The sequence below is a fragment of the Anser brachyrhynchus genome, assembly GCF_964034855.1.
Source record: "Anser brachyrhynchus genome assembly, chromosome: 9".
In the NCBI taxonomy this organism is placed as follows: Eukaryota; Metazoa; Chordata; class Aves; order Anseriformes; family Anatidae; genus Anser; species Anser brachyrhynchus.
Genome location: NC_137703.1, coordinates 12,381,757 through 12,398,517, shown reverse-complemented (window position 1 = coordinate 12,398,517; position 16,761 = coordinate 12,381,757). Strand labels below are relative to the sequence as shown.

General features: G+C 52.4%; 1 protein-coding gene across 6 annotated transcripts in view; it reads left to right on the top strand.

Annotated features, from left to right (window-relative positions):
* Window positions 1–16,761, top strand: part of FGF12 (fibroblast growth factor 12) — a 227,647-nt gene that overhangs the window by 130,211 nt on the left and 80,675 nt on the right. Inside the window, exon 1 of one of the 6 annotated variants that reach the window (XM_080604191.1) lies at window positions 155–1,293. The exons of 3 other annotated variants lie outside the window; for them this stretch is intronic. In XM_080604191.1, the coding sequence (XP_080460317.1) occupies window positions 1,101–1,293 (193 nt within the window). In that variant the 5' untranslated portion in view covers window positions 155–1,100. Of the gene's footprint in view, window positions 1–154; window positions 1,310–16,612; window positions 16,669–16,761 lie in introns of those variants that run through there. 2 more of the 6 variants (XM_080604190.1, XM_080604193.1) reach the window with 2 other exon arrangements.

The window sequence follows — 16,761 nt, the reverse complement described above, 5'->3', positions numbered from 1 at the left end:
CCTCCTCGCCCCGCCGCCGTCGGGCGGCCCCGCGGAGCATCCTGAGCCCCGCGCGGAGCGGCAGCCGCACCCCCCGCCCTCCTTCTCCTCCTCTTCCTCCTCCTCCTCCTCCTCCTCGTCCTCGCGTCGCTCCTCCTGCCGCTGCAGCCGGGCCCGGGGCCGCCCCGGTGCCGAGCGGCCGCAGCCCCCCGCCGGGCCGGACGATGCGGGGCGCTGGCGGCGGGGAGAGCCCCGCTGCCCGGGCACAGGCTGCGAGCAGGGCCGGGGGAGCTGCGCCAGCCATGGCGGTGTGAGCCCGGGCCGCCGAGCTGCGGCGATGTGAGCCCGCGCCCGCGAACCGGGACGCTTTTTTTTTTTTTTAATTAATTTTATTGCATCGCCTTTTTTTTAAATTATTATTTATTTATTTATTTAATTTCTTCGCCGGCCTGGTGCTTTTTTTTTTTTTTTTTTAATTTTTTCTTTCTCTCCTTTGGGGCTGCTTTTCCTTCCCCTCTCCGCCAGCGGAGCGGGGAGGGGGGAAAAAAAAAAAGAAGAGGAAGAGGAGGAGTGCGAGCAGAAATGCAGCGCGGCTCGCCCTGAGCCCGGGAGCGGAGCCGCGGCCATGTGCGCGCCCGGGAGCCGCCGCGCTGGGGCCGGGGCCGCCCGCGGGCCGGGGGGGCTCTGACTCTTCCCCCCCAACCCCTCGGATCCTCCGCGACCCCCCCCGCTCCCCCGATTCGGCCCCAGCTGCCTCGGACGGACCTTTGCAAGCGGGGCGGCCGCCTCCCGGATTTACAAGGCGCGGGGGCGCTGCCCGTCCGCCCGCCCACCCGGGGGGGCTTCGCCGCCGACCCTCCCGCAGCGGGCTTTGCGCTCTCCGGGGACAGCAACCCCATGGGCGGCGGGGTCCGGCGGCCGGCCATGGTTGTTAGCCCGGGCTCCCTGCTCCGCCTGGCCGGCTGAGCCCTCCCCGCTGCCGGGACTCGGGGCCGCAGCGCGTTAAGCGGGGCGCCCCCGGCCCCCTTCCCCCCGCCCCGGGGGCGAGGGGCGCAGCGCGCCCGGCCAGCCCCGGCGGCGCCCCCCGGAGCGGAGCGGCTTTGGCGAGGCGCGGGGGGCCCATGAGCGGCGATGGCAGCGGCTATCGCCAGCTCGTTGATCCGGCAGAAGCGGCAGGCGAGGGAGTCCAACAGCGACCGGGTGTCCGCCTCCAAGCGCCGCTCCAGCCCCAGCAAGGACGGGCGCTCCCTGTGCGAGAGGCACGTCCTGGGGGTCTTCAGCAAAGTGCGCTTCTGCAGTGGCAGGAAAAGGCCGGTGAGGAGGAGACCGGGTGAGTACAGAGGGTCGGGGCCCTGGGGACCCGCTCCGAGGCGTGGGGCAGCCGCCGGAGCCGGCAGCTCCCGGGGTGGGGGCTCTCCCCCTCCGGCTGGGGACGGGCTCGCTCGGCGCCCAACTTTCGCCCTGGCGCATCTCCTCCCCGAGCCCCTGCGAGCATCCTTCCGAGCATCCCTCCGCCTCTGCCCCGTCTGCGAGCGCCGGGGGTCCTCCGGCGACAGAGAGCCGGTGGCTGGGTCGGGGTTGGCCTCACCCGGGACTGGATTTTTCCACCTCCCTGTAGGTGCGCTTTTTCAACAGTCTGCTCTTAATTTCTGCATAGTGACAAGGAAATCGATGAGCTGAGGATCAATTAGAATCGTGGCCATTTGATAACTAGATCCATCAAGTGCTACTTCTTGAGCGGAGTTGCATAGGGAATTTCATTAGCTCGGAAAGCTTTCCAGATGGCAGCTGCATGACTGTTGCACCTAATACTGAGCTTGCGAGGACCTAGAAATGCATTTTGGGGTTGTCTTTTCTTCCTTGCTTTCCTTTATCCTTCTGTACGTGTGTGTGTGTGTGGTTGGTCTCGGTTCCTTGTGGAAAACTTCAGCCCTGGTGTACGTGTTGCTCACATTTCCATGATGAAGTCCCACCACCGCCCACAGTTTTGGTTCCGAGCGGTGCTCTGTGCTCTCAGGTGTCCTTGGTAGGTGTGAGAACTCAGTACCTGGCAGAAGGCCCCTCGTGGTTTCTCAGTGGGATTATTATTTACTTCTTCCTCTGTTTTTCCACTGCTATAAACCACCACTAAGGTAAAGAGAAAAAAAAAAAAAAAACAACACGGATTGATTTGAGAAGCTGCTATGAACAGGTACTTTTCTCAGGTGTTAGTATCATGGTTAAAAGACTGATGCTTGTTTACTCATCTCTTCCGTTATGCCATCAACTTGTGCAATCCTTGCATGGTTCCCCTATACATTAATATTTTGTTGATTAATCTTTTCATGAAGCCTCATTTCCACATCTGATTCTTTCAGTCACGACTGCAGCAAGGTGTCAGAGCTAGCTGATGGTTGCTCTTCTGGTCTCTGGTTTGAGGTATTTGACCTGCACTCAAGGGAGGAACAAAAACAGAGGAAAAGCCTCTCACCATGAAAGGCCACTTACTCTGGCTGTTGTCAGTAAAGAGGAAAGAAAATTATGGTGTAGCATTGTTGTCAGCATCCCTGGTGCACAGGCTGTGGGGCAGGGATTGCATTTAGCTAGCCAAATGCTTCAAGACTTGCAGTGGGCTATGCTATGAAAACCAGACTCTTTTAACAGTCTGTTTTAAAGCAATTACCAAAAGAGGTTGTAAACTATCTGAAATATAGCATGGCTTGACATATTCAAAGGGAAAAAAATGCGTTGCCTTTTTTTTCCTCACATTATGGTGAGTGGTAGCCTGCTGGGCCATCCTCTATATTAATTACCCTGTGAGTCCAGACCAAAAAATGGCTCTTGCCCAAAAAGTGTTGTCATTTTGTCTCAGGAATCACTCTTTGTAGGATCAAGAGTGGGACCTGGGAGTCTCACTGATGAAATACTGTCTCATTGCTCTCCATCTCCATTTGCTATTGAATGATGTAACCCAGACCAAGGACTGAGAGGGTGGGAAGTCCAGACCTGCTTCCTAGATACCAAGATGCTTTGTCGCATCACAGTTTGAGTGACTTTTGTAGTAGGATGTAGGTGGTGAGTCTTTATGGGTCCTACCACAGTGCTCCCAGCTGCACGGGTCTGATTCTGCTTCCCTTGGATTCACTAAACGCCTGCAAAGAGTCGCTGAAATCTAAGAACTCCCTTGACTTACATGGACTGTCTTGCTAAGGCAGGTGTTTAATAAGTTACACACCAGAGTAATTTAAAGAAGACTTTTTATTGACTCAGAAGAACGATCAATGCTAGTCAGTGCTGTAAAAATAGAGCTGTTCGGTCTTCAGAGCTGTCAGTCAATCACTTGTAACCAGCACTGTATTCATTTTATAAAATTAAAAATGAAGAGAAATTAATTTGCTTTAAAATGTCAGCTGGCCTTTAATAGGCTATCGACAATTCCTGCTTTAGTTCCCTCTATCAGCCTTTTAAATTGAGTTTTTTTTCAGCGTTACACCCTACTCCTGGACTCAGGTGTGCTGCTCAGGAGGCAGCGTGCCGCTGGGTTTGCTGCCACTCGGATTGTTTATTCAGGGAGTGTATTGTGCCGGATTACTTATTCATTGCAGAGTCACTCTCGTGCATAGAAAATGACATGCAAATGAATAGAAACTGGTTTAAGGGATGTGCATACATTGTGCAGTGACCCACAACCCCAGTGATTATGTGTACTTAATGATATGCTGGTTCAGTAGTTCCTAAGACAGTGAGAGGAATGTGAGAAACATCCGCGTTCACAAGGGCTAAAATCCCATTTGGAAGTGGTACACTGCGAGGGGAGCTGTTGGTGCCTTTTTAAACGTGACCTTGCTTTCTAGCTGTAGGGAGTAACCGACCAAATCCTTAGCTTTCGCAGAGTGATTTACATCTATAGTACCCAACAGGCTCTACCAAATGGAGAGCATGCTCCCCATTTTACAGGTGGTGAAACCAAGGCGTGGGGCAGTTCCCTGACACAGAGACCTAATTCCCCATGTTCATTCCAGCACGCTGCGATTTAAGCAACCCACTGCTCATGAGATTGCGATGGTGGAGCCACAGCAACGAGCACCACCGCAGAAATGGAATCTGATGGGGCTTGTGTCCCCTCTGCTCTTTGCTTTTGTAAAAGTAGTGCTGGGAGCTTACGTCGGTTAAATGTTTATGATGTGCAACTCAGTGCCGGAACTAAAACACTCCGTAAGGATGGGTGCGAGCAGAGCTGGCACCCTGTGCTCCGCTTCACAGCTCGTGCGAAGCGAGGATGAAATTCTCCTGCTCCCGTATGGGAAGGGAGAACTCGCATCTGGGAGAAGCTCAGGCTGGCTCAGTGGTGGGCATGAGTAACTGTGGGCTTTGGGAAGCTGTGGGGGAGCAGGTCCGTGCAGGGACATCTTGTATAACCAAAGCTATCAGCGCCTAGGGAAAACAGACTGCAGAGGCATCTTGTTTGTCGGCCGCAATAAGCACCGTGCTGTAAAACCAGCACATGGTTCGTCTGCCTTTTTGACGGGCAAAGGCAGCTCTCTTGCGCGTGGTCTCCCTCTCTCTTTCTTGTGTTCTTTCTCTCTTTTATGTGTTTGGCTCTAAGGTGTGGCTTGTCAGTTTGAGCCAGGCCAAACAAGGACACTGAGTCTGATGGACGCAGCTGGAAATTTGGACACATAGGCTTAATTCCATCATTGTGAATTAATACAGGCTGCTGGCAGCAGTGGTGCAGGTGTCGAGCAAAATACGCGTATGTTGAAGACCACCTGCACAACTATGTGTATAAAGTACATCTAGAAAAGATTAAAGTACGTGTTTTGTTCTGACTGTGGTAACTTGATAGAGGGTTCAAAAGAAATCAGTGTATGGCATGGCTTTTTGATGCAGGCTCAAGAGATGTAGAGATTCTCTTAATCAGAGAGTGATAGATCCAAGAGCTGAATGCAGAAGACAACACAAATCAGCCCTATACGGCTTCTCAGCCAACAAATGGTTGAACAAAGCTGTTGCATCCTCTTTCGGGCTGAATTAAAGCAGCCGGGCGTGCTTCCTCCTCAGCTTGATGCGTAGTTCTGCTGGAAGCCCTGGGCCGGTGGGTCCAGCTTGCTCACGAAAGCTGTGGCTGTTGCTTCATTGCTCATCTTCTGAGGCAGAGGGCACCCCAGGGATCTGGGCTGGGCTTGTCCTCTCATCATGGCCAGGCTGCAGAGCAGTTCTTCAAGGAGTTTGGGAGCCTTGCAGGAGGGGAAAGCAGGCCGGGGCAGCGGGCACAGCGTCCGTGATGGGTGGCGACAGGTCTGTCCGAGCAGAGCCCGGTAAAGGGGTGCCCTTCCTCGGGGAGGTGATGTTTGAATTCAGTCACCTTTGGGTCAGGCAGCAGCAGCCATTGCAGAGCATCATCTCTGTCTCTTCAGGCATCGTTTCTGTAGGAGGGTTTCCAGCTCAGAATGCAGAGCTTAGAGTCAAACAGGTTTTTTCCCCCAGGAAGAAGAAGAACAGCAATGACAACAACCTGTTTTTTTTCCCTTCTTTTTTTCCTTTTTTTTTCTGATATATATTTTGTGTTCCTCGAGGAGAAGGATGCTTTTCCTTAAGGAGATCTAAAGGTTTCTTCCAAAGTGAAGGAAATGGCTCACATGTAGGAAAAAAAAAAAAAAAGCAGTAACTTAAAACATGTTTTCCCTTTGCGGTATTTCTCAGTTTGAATAATACATGGAGATTTGGAATTTAAAGTATATATATGTAGATCTTTTTACAGCAGTATAAGTAAAATATGAGAGCAACTTTAGCTGAAGGACACAGAAGGACCTTGTTCATTCAGAGATTCATTTAAAACGTTTGAGAAGTCTGTCATCTCTGTAAGCTGTTAAATGCCCCGAGTTAAATCCTGAAGCCCTTTCTGATTTCATGTAGGGTGGAAATGATGATTGAAGCTCATGGCAAAAACACTTTTTAAGTTCTCCATCAAATTTGTCCTAGTCCTTGCCCGCTTTTGTAGCCGTCCATCTCAGAAGAGCTGCCATACCTGGCAAACCCGTGGAATTTGGCCCCTCCGGTGTCCGAATTAACTCAGCAGGTAGCTGCTGCCCGCGGGATGGTTCAGGATCCCAGCGCTGTTCTATACAGCGTGTCTGGGTGTGCACCCAGCCGAGGGTGGCCCAGCACCTTCTTCTGCCTGGTGCTCAGCAGGGTTTGGTACTGTCCCTTGTCTGCCCCTCCTGTCCTGCATCCGAGGAGTGGGGCAATGGAAATGGCTGGAAATGCTGGCATCGCCTTGCTAGCAGAGCCCTCGGCAGCACTAGCTGGATGAAGATGTGTACGCCAAGTGCTAATAAATGGCAAAGTAATCCGGAGGGGGGAAAAAAGGCTCCCTCCCGGTCGTGACAGCTCAGCAAATAGGCTTCGTTTTCTCAAATCGAGCCCCGGGGGTGGCATCGCTCACATTCGTGACTCCCAAACGTGGGGACTGTCACGGCGTGCGTCTGCGCTCGGGTGCGGTGAGGAGGTCGGAGAGCACCCCCGGGCTCTGCGGCTCTGACGTGGGGCAGGAAGAGGAGGCCGCGGGGTTACTGCGGAGCGCGGAGAGCTGAGCCGCCAGCCCCTCGCAGCACGGGCGGCAGGGCAGCGTGTCACTCAGCGAGCCGCGGCGCTACCTCTGCGCTGGGCGCCGCCGATGCCAAGACAATCTGTGGAAGCCATCCAAGCTGCTGGAGGGATGGGTGTCTTTTCTCCCCAGCGGCCTCGGGGGTAGCTGTGCTTGTGGGAGCGGTGGGAATTATTTGCCAGCAGAGGAGGTTCCCCGTTAGAGCAATGCAAATGAATGATTCCTCCGTCGCAAGCCAAATGGAAAAGTTGGGGAAAAGAGGTCCGCGAGCGATTATTTTTGCTCCCCATAGAATAAAAGATGCATATAAATCGTTTTATCATTGACTGATCTATCTGGTTTTTGGGGGAAAAAAAAGGTTCAATTTCATTTGGAGAATTTTTCATGTGCATTTTTCTTTAATTTTCAGGTATACTTTTAAACAAAATGCTGTTATGAAATAAAAAAAATGAAAGCTTGAGTTCCAAAAATATAAAAGGAAGATAAAATTCTCTTCCTTCCTTCCTTCCTTCCTTGCTTTGCTGAATTCAGCATGAACTTAGAATAATTTCGGCAGACCAGATACTGCATATTTTAACAGATAAGAGATCTATTACAACAAAATTCAACAGCTTGACTCGGGCAGTGTGGAGCGGAGAGCTGCCACGGGAGCTGAGCAGGCTGCAGGAATCTCACTCCTGTGAGAGACAAACGTGATAATGAGCCTCACTGTGGTGAGGAGCAAGTGCAAGCCCACTTGGGCTTATCTGCTTTCCTTCTTTCCCATCCCGAAACGTGCACACCAGGAGCTGGCAGATAGCACGGTGGCCAGGTAGGCATTTGTTCCGTCCCTCTGGCATTTGCTCCATTAGACCCGTCCCTCTGACCAGCCATGTGCACATCATTTCTGGGACTTCTCTGCTGCACAGTTGAAGCCAAGCTGTGATTTATTATTATTAAAATCAAAGGAAGGGTTTTAACAAGCAAAACACGTGAGGGGTTGACATCCCTTTCGTATTTGCAAGCTGCATGGCTTGGCAGGAGAAGGGGACCAAGGGTACAGAAGAGAGCAGTTCAGGGAAGGCAGCTCCAGAGGGCTAACCCTTAAACACGCGTACGTCTCCGTGTTCTGCCGGCAGAAGGGCTGCACGTTTGCCTTTCCTCCAGCTCGAGGTTAGCATCACTGCCGTGGCTGTGTTATGGTTGTACCTCAGTCTTGGAAGTGTCCTGTGAGGAACCCTGCATCGAAATGCTTGCTCTGTACTGGGGCTGCACACATTCAGTCCGTCAGGAAGCTATCTTTATACTCTCCAGTTTAATACGGGGTTTGTCTCTATTGCCTAGCTAACATGGAATTCTTTGTATTCATACATTATCCTTCGTGAGCATAAGGCAAACTGCTACGTCTATTGTTTAGCTTCTACTCTGTTCTGACACATAGCAGAGTCCTGAAATAGCTCGGCCTTTCTGGAGGCTGGCTTTACTCTGCATCTCGGTTAAAAGCTGCACTGGAGCCCCAGACGTGCTTTGGGCCCCTCACCCAGCGAACAACACTAGCAGAGATCCTGGGAATAAATTCTTTTTAAACGGGGCTTTGTGCTTTGACAGGAGCTGGGGTTTGGCGTGGCTTGGTGTCCCTGCAAGGAGATGCCTTAGGGGTCGTGCTGCTCACAGGAGAGCTCAGAGCTTGGAGGATGTGGAGCTGTGCTGCAGCCCCTGGTTTGGGTCAGGGTGGCAGGCAGGAATAGCAACACCTCTCCCTTCTCAGCCTCGCATGTCTCTGCTGTGCCTGCAGCTGTACAGGGGAGGAAGGGGGGATTTTGTCCAGGTGGTGCTTCCTTCAGAGGAGGCAGTAGCGTTCATGTTGGGAGAGCTTGGCTCATTTGGTAGACGTCAGAAAAGGGGAGATGCGAGGTGGCTGGTTGCCTCCAACAGCGGGGGGCTGGATGTGAGGATGAAGATCCCGGGCTCGATGCAGCCACTGTGGTGGGTGCAGCACGGAGCTGCTCCCCCGTACCGCAGCACTGTCCTGGGGTACTCCTTCCCCTCCCACAGCGTGCTCCGTATAGAGGACGTGTGACTGGTGAACGCTACCTGCCGTGAACAGGCAGGGCATCCACCGAGAGGCAATACAATTCTGTGACTGGCTCCTCTTTCCCAGCTGCAAGCTGATTGTGGTCAGGATAAAGATATATTAAAAAAAAAATGTTCCTTTCTCAGGAAAAGAAAACTTGAAATATTTGAGCATTTTTGATGGCAATGAGGGAAGAAAAGAGCCAAGCCTTGGGGCTTGCTCACTTAACATGCTCACTTAATTGATATTTATCTAGAACAGCACGGTTTGCTTTCCCCTCCCCTTGCTGGCTGCACAGATAGTTTCTTAGCAGTTGCCACCCATCTCGCCAGACCTGCCAAATAAATACATTCTCTTCATTCCCCAAAGCAAAACTGTTTGCAAAAGGTTAAGTTGCATGGGACTGCTGCAAGCGAAGCCAGGCTGCCAAAAGCCAGTCCACGTCTTCTGGAAAACTGAAAGACAGGGAGAAATTAGCAAGAAGGCACAGCAGCGTTGGCTCCCCGGGGACCCGAGAGCCTACAGGAGGTGCAAGAGTCGCACACATCGGACCCTCCGCCCTGCCCGGGGCTGGTCCTTTCCCTGGCACGGCTCCTGTACCCAGGTCTGGGTCTTAATTGCTGGCTGCAGGCACCTCACATCTCAGTTATCGATCTCCAGCCACTTGTGCATGCGTCCTCCGGGGACCGACATCATGCTCCAGTGGGGATTTCCTGTGACAGTGGCTAAAAGGGCTGGCAGAGCTTGCGGTGCTGCTACCGGTGCTCTGCTGGCTTCTCGTAGCTTGGTTGTCTGCTCTTCAGGACGGGATCTGCCTGCCGGCTGACACACAGCATCGTCATTTACAACTCATAAACATTTATTTTGGCTTTTATTTCATTTCCTTCTGTGCCTTCTCCACTTCCTTAAACATTTCATCTGTTAGTTTTATTTCTTCGTTTTGACAAAAATACATCTCTGCTTTCCATGAAATAAATCCTAGATTTTAGAACTAGAGCCTGCTGGCAGCTCCTGAGTGATGAGAAACCCCCAGCTGAAGTTTGGGATGCTCGATCCAAGTTCCCATGTGGCGAGAGGCTCCTGGGCGGCCGGAGAAGCAGGAGCTGCAGCCAGAGACCTGTTGGACATGCAGGATTTCTTTTTTGCTCTGTCTGCATTGTGTCATCCTGAGCACATGAATCCCTGGGGAGAGATCTCTGTGCTTACAGCTCTCTCCCGAGCCAGCAGCAGGGCAGGCGGTGAACTACCCTGTCTCATTGGGACCCTCGGGGCTGCCCGACGTGGGGAACGAGGTGTCTGCAGCAAGACCCAAACCTCAAAGCATCACTGAGCAGCTCCCTATTTAAAACAGAGCTTTAGATGGAGAGAAGTGGGTGGTGGCTTCCCAAAACCACAGGCATTTTTGGTAGGTTGAAGGAATCTTCTGGCTCCACTGGTAAATTGAAATTGTTGTGCAGGTAAACAAAGCGTATTTTCACAAAGCAAAAGGAAGGAAAGAGGACTTGGAATTGCACGGCAGGCTTTGGCTGGTCTTAGCATTATCTTCTCTTTGAAGTGTAATCTTGTTTCAAGGCAGAGTGTCACAAGCAGCACATTTTCTGTATGCACATTTTGGTGTTGTGTAATAATTGCCGAAATTTAGTAACATCATAATTTTGGGTCAAAAAACGCTTGCAAACCGCTACAGGAAGGCTTAATCTGCATTAGTGCAGTGGAGCAAAAAAGAAAATCTCGAAACACAGCCCGACTGGTTCCAGCTTTGATTTTTCTACATGCCAGGCTCATTACCTGTTAAATAAAGAAGTCTAACGCCTCTCATCCCTTTGGAGAAACGCTGAGGCAGCGCGGGAGGAACAGTGCATCAACAGGAGACCTTAATGCCTGCTGGTACTGCGTGCCTGCACGGTGACACTGGGACCCTGAGCTGCCACCCAGTGACCACACGGGGCTCATCGACAGCATCTCCAGGGATTTCTTTCTGCTCAGCCCTTGTTCAGAGCGTGTTCTGTCCATTTTCTATTTTAATGAGTTTACTTTCCTGAGCTTGTGGAGCCGAGCAGAGGAACGACGTAGGCGTTTCCATAGTGTGTTTTGTTTGCGTGAGGGGCTTCTCAGCATTTCTGCGGTATTTCAGGCCTGTCGGGTTGCTGGAGGAAGCGGAGAGCTTCGGCAGCTGAGAATAGCACAGATCACAGCGCCGTGGCAGGCGTGAACAGCAGGGATGGCTTCTGCTCAGCTCGGGCTAGGACTGTTAGCGATGGGGGGCCTCGTGGGGGAGCAGGGGACCGTGCCGTGGAGCCCTCTGACAAACTTGGGGTGCAGAAGTGTGATAATGTCACCACACAAAGGGTCCACAAGTTTGGCTAGTCAAGCTCTAGCCCTGCACTGATACCAGGCATGCGTCCCCCAGGCAGGTGTTTCTTAATCTTGTTTTTTCACCCCGCGGAGCAGATTCTAGGTCCTACCCTGGTAGCATTGGTAGAAGCATTACCACCGTAAATCTTCTTTGTAGGAAACCAGGAAGAAACCTGGTGAATTCACAGCGAAGAAGTTTTGTGTTGCGCATTGGAGTAAACAAACCAAAACACAACCTTGCTAACATAAGCAGCAAAGTGCTGCCACAAAATCGCCCAGGATTTGTGACCCATCAAACATCTCCTTCGGATGAGGTCCTGCAGGGTCGCACGTGGCCCCGTAGGAGCCCCTTTGCCCCTCCATCCCCATTTGTAGGGTGAGAGGCGCTGCAAGCGTGGGGAGCGGGCAGAGCTGCTTTTCTCTTCCTCCCTCCTTCCAGCTCCGGGCAGCAAAGCCCGGCAGCACGCAGAAAGCAGCAGCTCGGGCATCACCGTCTGAGCCTGCCTTCCCTCCACGCTCTGGGGACAACATAGCTGTGGTGACGCCTGATTGCTAAATCTTACTTCAGCACAGGAGCGTGGATTTTCCTCCCAATGTTTCTTTGCGTGAGCTGCTCGGGAGCCAGCACCGGCGGACGCAGGCTGGGGAGAAGATGCCGTGGAGGGGCTCATGCGTGGCTGCCTCGTGGGGTCACGTTTGTGCCCCCGTGAAATGCGCTCACGGCTTGTGGGCTCACACATAATGTTTATGCTATCCTCCGTTTCACTCTGGGTGAATATGCTGTAATTTTGGCTAATTACACAATATGTCAGGAATAATTGCAGGGTTTTCCTCCAAATAAGTAATATCTCTTGTGTGCTCTGCTGTCCATACTTATGAGCTTGCCTTAGCCTTTAGTGGCCAAGGCATCGACTGTGCTGCAAAATGACAGCTTAGGAGTTTTAGCTACAACTTCTGGTCTGTTAAAATTCTCATTTTCTTAATTCTTTACCTAAGAAAGCTCACCCTGCCTAAATCCTGGAACAGCCCTGCATCTCTCCTTCACACCGTCAGTTCCTATCAGGCATTGGCTTTCTCCTCATCAGAGCTGGAGTCAATATAGAAGTAGAAGATTGCGCTTTAAAGGAAAAGATTTTGAAAGTTTGACTGCTGCTGAAACACACTGGATCAACAGCAACACAAACCGTGTCCTGGGGGAGAGGAAAACAAACCCAGGAGTGCAGCTGTATGAAGAATTGATTTTTTAGCTCTCTAGTCAAATAAAAGAAGTTTGCAGGGAGGAGGGGATTCAGATCCAATGCAATATTTCATTCTTCTTAAAATGAAACTTCGGCTTTCATCTCCAACTCTTAAAATCTTTTTTTTTTTCATCGCATTTCCAAAGAAAGCATTGTCTCAAAAGAAAAAAATCAAAACGTTTACCCTTTTCAGATCTCTTTTCTCCCCGTTAATGAGATGGAGTTTGTGTATAGCTTCAGCTGCTCTTACTCTGAGTTTTTGAACAATAAAAGTATTCAGCTGAATAATTTCACCCAGAGGTAGTCAGCGACTCTATGCCAAAATAACTGGTGGCAGTGAGGCCATCAGTCCTCTTCCTCTTGTCATCGCATTGCTTTCAGCTGTGGTGGGCTTTGGGGACGTTTTTCGGGCCTTTAGCGCTGGGGTGGCTGTGCCATCCCTAGCTTGTGTGCTGGAACTGCTCACGGGGGGTAGCTCACGTGTCCTGTATGCTAGTTTGGCATTTGCTTTCTAGGAGATCTGATCCAAGACTTGGGACCTCTTTTTCCTTGAGCCCTGGACCCGAGGAGGCTGTCACACGGGGTCAGGACCCAGGGGAGCGGGTGAGCTGCGGGCTGGCTGCTGCCTCCATCTGGTGCCCGTGGGCTCCTAGGAAGAGGTGGGCTGGCAGAGGCGTGCAGCAGCGGCCCCGTGGCTGCACCCCTCGTTTCCACTGCTTTCTGTGACTCCTTCTTCTGCCCCTTGCCTCGTGCTCGTGTTAATATCCCTGTAAAGCTGATTCCCCGGACATGGGAGGGCTTGCGTGAACACCAGCGCGGTGCAAACACAGCCTTTCCACCTCCTCTGCGAGGGAGCAACAGCCTTCCCTGGCGGGTCTCGGCTTTGTAGCAGCGAAGCAGGCGTCGTGCAGGGCTTTGTACGTGTCTGCTCCTTGGTAGAGGGGTGCGGGCAGGCAGCTGTGCTCAGTGCCGGAGGGCTCATTACTATTCCTCCTTGCAGACATCAGCACAGGAAAGGAAATCACTTCTCTGGATGCTCTTTTTGCTTACAAGGTGCCATTCTGCTCTAGTGACTCACCGACAGTGACAAGAGGTGATTGCTTTGATGGGTGCTGTCATCAACGTGAGCCCATCATCCTTCTGAGTTAGGGAAATGTCATTTTCGGAAGCCTGTCCTTCAGCTGCAGAGGCCATCCCTGTCAGCACAGCCTGTTATTTCATGTAATGCATCCTGGAAACACCAGTTGGCTCGCTGTAGTTATTAGCCCTGGGTGGAGATTTACACTTGAGATGAGTAAATACACACGTGCCATGCAGCCCTATTGTCCCCGAGCCATTTTCTTCTCAAAATAAATTCCCTGTAATTGGAGGGTGGCTCTAACCCTGTAATCACGGTGGACTGGAGCTAGGCATGGCCTTCGTTCTGCATCACCAGGAAAGGATCAGCTGTCTGGTGCCCCCAGCATCACCGTCCGCAGGAATAAATGTCTTAGCATCAGTCAGTCTCTGGTTACACCTCTCCATCCTCCTTGTGGGCTGGGTGAGGTGCACATGTGCTAAGCCCAAGTGGCTGTATCTAAACCAAAGAGGTTTGGGGCAGCTCTGCAAGGTGGGGCTGGATGCCTCGCTTTGCTACGGAGCCTCCCGGTGCTGGGGCAGCCCCCTCGTTCTGCACTGCACACGCTCCTTTGCCCCCTGCCAGCCTGGAGCTCGGGACGCCAGGGGCTGCACTGCCCAGTCCCTCCGGGACCTGCCAGTGGTGGAGCACGTTCCTCCGCTCAGAACGATTTTACTGTGATTTTTTGCTATGGGTAAACATTTTATAGGGCTGGGAAACGCCTTCCTTGCCTCCGCCTGCATGCATTTTCATACTCGGTGACTCCCATGGGAGCCAAAAACGCTCAGCGCTTTGCAGCGTCGTGCCCTATTTGCAGAGAAAGGGTTTCCTGCCTCCGCACCTGAGTGGCACGGTTGGAGTGTCCTCCGGGAGCCCCGCGCGTGGCTCAGGAGGCTCCGACCTGCCTGGTGCACGGCTCGCTGCAGGTGCAGCCCCAGACACCGGTGCACAGCACCTGCTAAACGCTCCTGCTCCACTGTGGTCGCAGCTCGTGTCGCGAGGCACCCCTGCTCTGCAAGGGCAGCGGCTCCCGGCGCAGCTGCCAGCACTGTTATTCCTCAGCTTCCCAGTTTGGGTGGGTTCGGTGAATCATCGTAGTGAGCTGAGCCATTAAACTTCTGCCGACAGTGATGCGTTTAATTGGAGAAAACCACTTACTTCATCTTAACTCCCAACGCCCCAGAGAACCCAGCAGCTCCTGGGTGGGAAAAAACCCCAACACGTTTTTCTCCTGCAGCTTTTCATCTTCTTTTTCTCCCCGAGTTCTGTGCCGATGCCTGTCACCATAGTAATCTGCATGGAGCTCGCTGGTGCATTTTCGTGCCGAGTTAGTACGAGCCTTCATTAACACCGTGCTTCCGAAGGGGGATTTCGGTGCCCTTCCCTGTCAGCGTGTGTTTGCGGTATTTGGCTTATTAAGTATTCTGGAAGCCGTCCTTTTCAGGGGAGGGAAGCTGCAGTTTCCGTGGTGGCACTTGAAATGCGGAGTTAATCTAAGGAAATTAGAAGCAGTTTGCATCCCGACCCGAATGCTGGTTTCGGTGCGGGTTTGAGCGCAGTCAGTGAGTCATAAATCAGCCTCCCATTATGACAGCCGCAGCCTGAACGGAGGAAAATGAGAATAATGGAAGGTGTAAATTCCAGCCTAAAATGCTTAATTGCAATAAACAAACGTTTAAAATACACTTAGGTGGAATACACTCCTGAGATGCATTCCAGGCCCCCCGTTTACAGTCCCATCCTCAGCAGAACTGTTGCACGGGCGCCAGGACAGTCAGCAGGACGCCCGGCCGGGGCTCAGGTCGGCACAGGAGGAGCTCTCCTTCGGCAGACCGCTGTCCTCTGCTGGGCAGCGGGTGCTGGCCAGGTTTGGGAGCCTGCCGCTGGAGCCTCAGCCAGCCTTGCTGTGCTGGGAGCAGGCGGGGGCCTTGAGTCGGAGCCCGTCCTGCTGCAGAAAGAGGGCAAATTGGTGAGTCTCCTGTCAAAATTACTCAGTAGGTGCCTTCCTTCTGCCTCGCTGTAGGTTGCTGGATGTAAAATGGCTGCTTGGTGCGTGAGCTAGAGGACAATGACAGCTTATTGTGCGGAGAACAGTAACCCAAGAGCTTCAGAGTTTAAGCTATAGCAAACACAGAGGACCTCTGGCACTTCTGGAGTGAATTTAAAAGCAGTTCTGCACCAGCAGCCTCCAGTAGAGGCCTGCCTGCCAACCAGAGCATCGCTGCGAATTGCTGGAGTCCTCGGAGCCAGTGGCTCCAGTCCCTGAGAGGTCACTAAGCCCTTCATCTTTTCAAGAGGTTAGTAAAGCCCTCAGAGATCCCTGCCATTAACTCTGTGTTGAGATTAAGGTGGCTCCTGTGTATGGGGCCTTGCTGAGTCCCCCCAGGTTTCCTAGCTCAAAGCCTCGGATAGACGCAGCAGCAACGAGAGGGGTTCTGGGAACTGCAAGAAGCGAGGCCGTGGCAGGCTGCCTTCCACAACGGAGTTTGGGCTGGAAATCAAAGTCACGCCCTATTCCTTGGTCTTTCAAAGCTTGGGGACTAGATTTTATTGAGCCCCCCTGCAGCACGTGATAGAGAATAAGGTGGTTTTCACCGTGGGGTTTATGCTGCAGCACGTGCCCGGGCCGTGTTTGTACCGCTGCTTTGCCGACAAGAACAGGTGAGATCGTGCTCTCAGTGGGGCTCTGCTGAATGCAGCGTTGGGTGCACAATCCCACAGCTCCCCTCTGCATTTAGGGGAGTATGTCTTGCTTGTGTGTTTCCCGTTTTGCAGTTATGGGGGGAGCTCCATATTCACCTTACACAGCAGAAATTAAAGGAGAGGTCATTAAAGAGACAGTGATATTTTTGATAAAAAGCTTTTCTCCCAGTGACTCTGCAGAGCTTTTACTCTCTTTCCTAGCGACGTAGCAAACACCTGCAGCAGTGCCTGCATTTTGGGGGTGAGGGATGTGACTGTTGGATAGCTGATTTCAGCACGATCCCCTGGCCTCTGCAAGCACGTGCCTGGAGAGCAAACAAGATCGGTGTGAGCACCCTGCACTCCTCACATCCTTTGGGAAGCCCCGGGGGATGCAAGCTGCCATACAGCGCAGTGGCAGGAAGCACAGCAGCTCATGCTGGATGGAGATGGCTTTAAGCCCCAGCAGCAGGACAGCTGAACTGCATAACGCCAGCATCGCATTACCGTCTAAGTAGTGATGAGGAGATTAGCAATCAGATCATGACTTAGTTGCCCTCAGCTGTATCAAATGGGCCAGGAAGTTAAAAGCAAGGCATGCAAAGCTGGGGAGCTTGGCCTGGGGAAAGGGGAGCAGGAAAGATGCTGCTCAGGGGAGGTGCGATGAGTTGGTTATTGGGTTACTGGTTTAGGAAGGAACAGCAGTTGAGGGCTGTGTCTTTACCTAGCCTGACAGATGCTGCAGACCAGG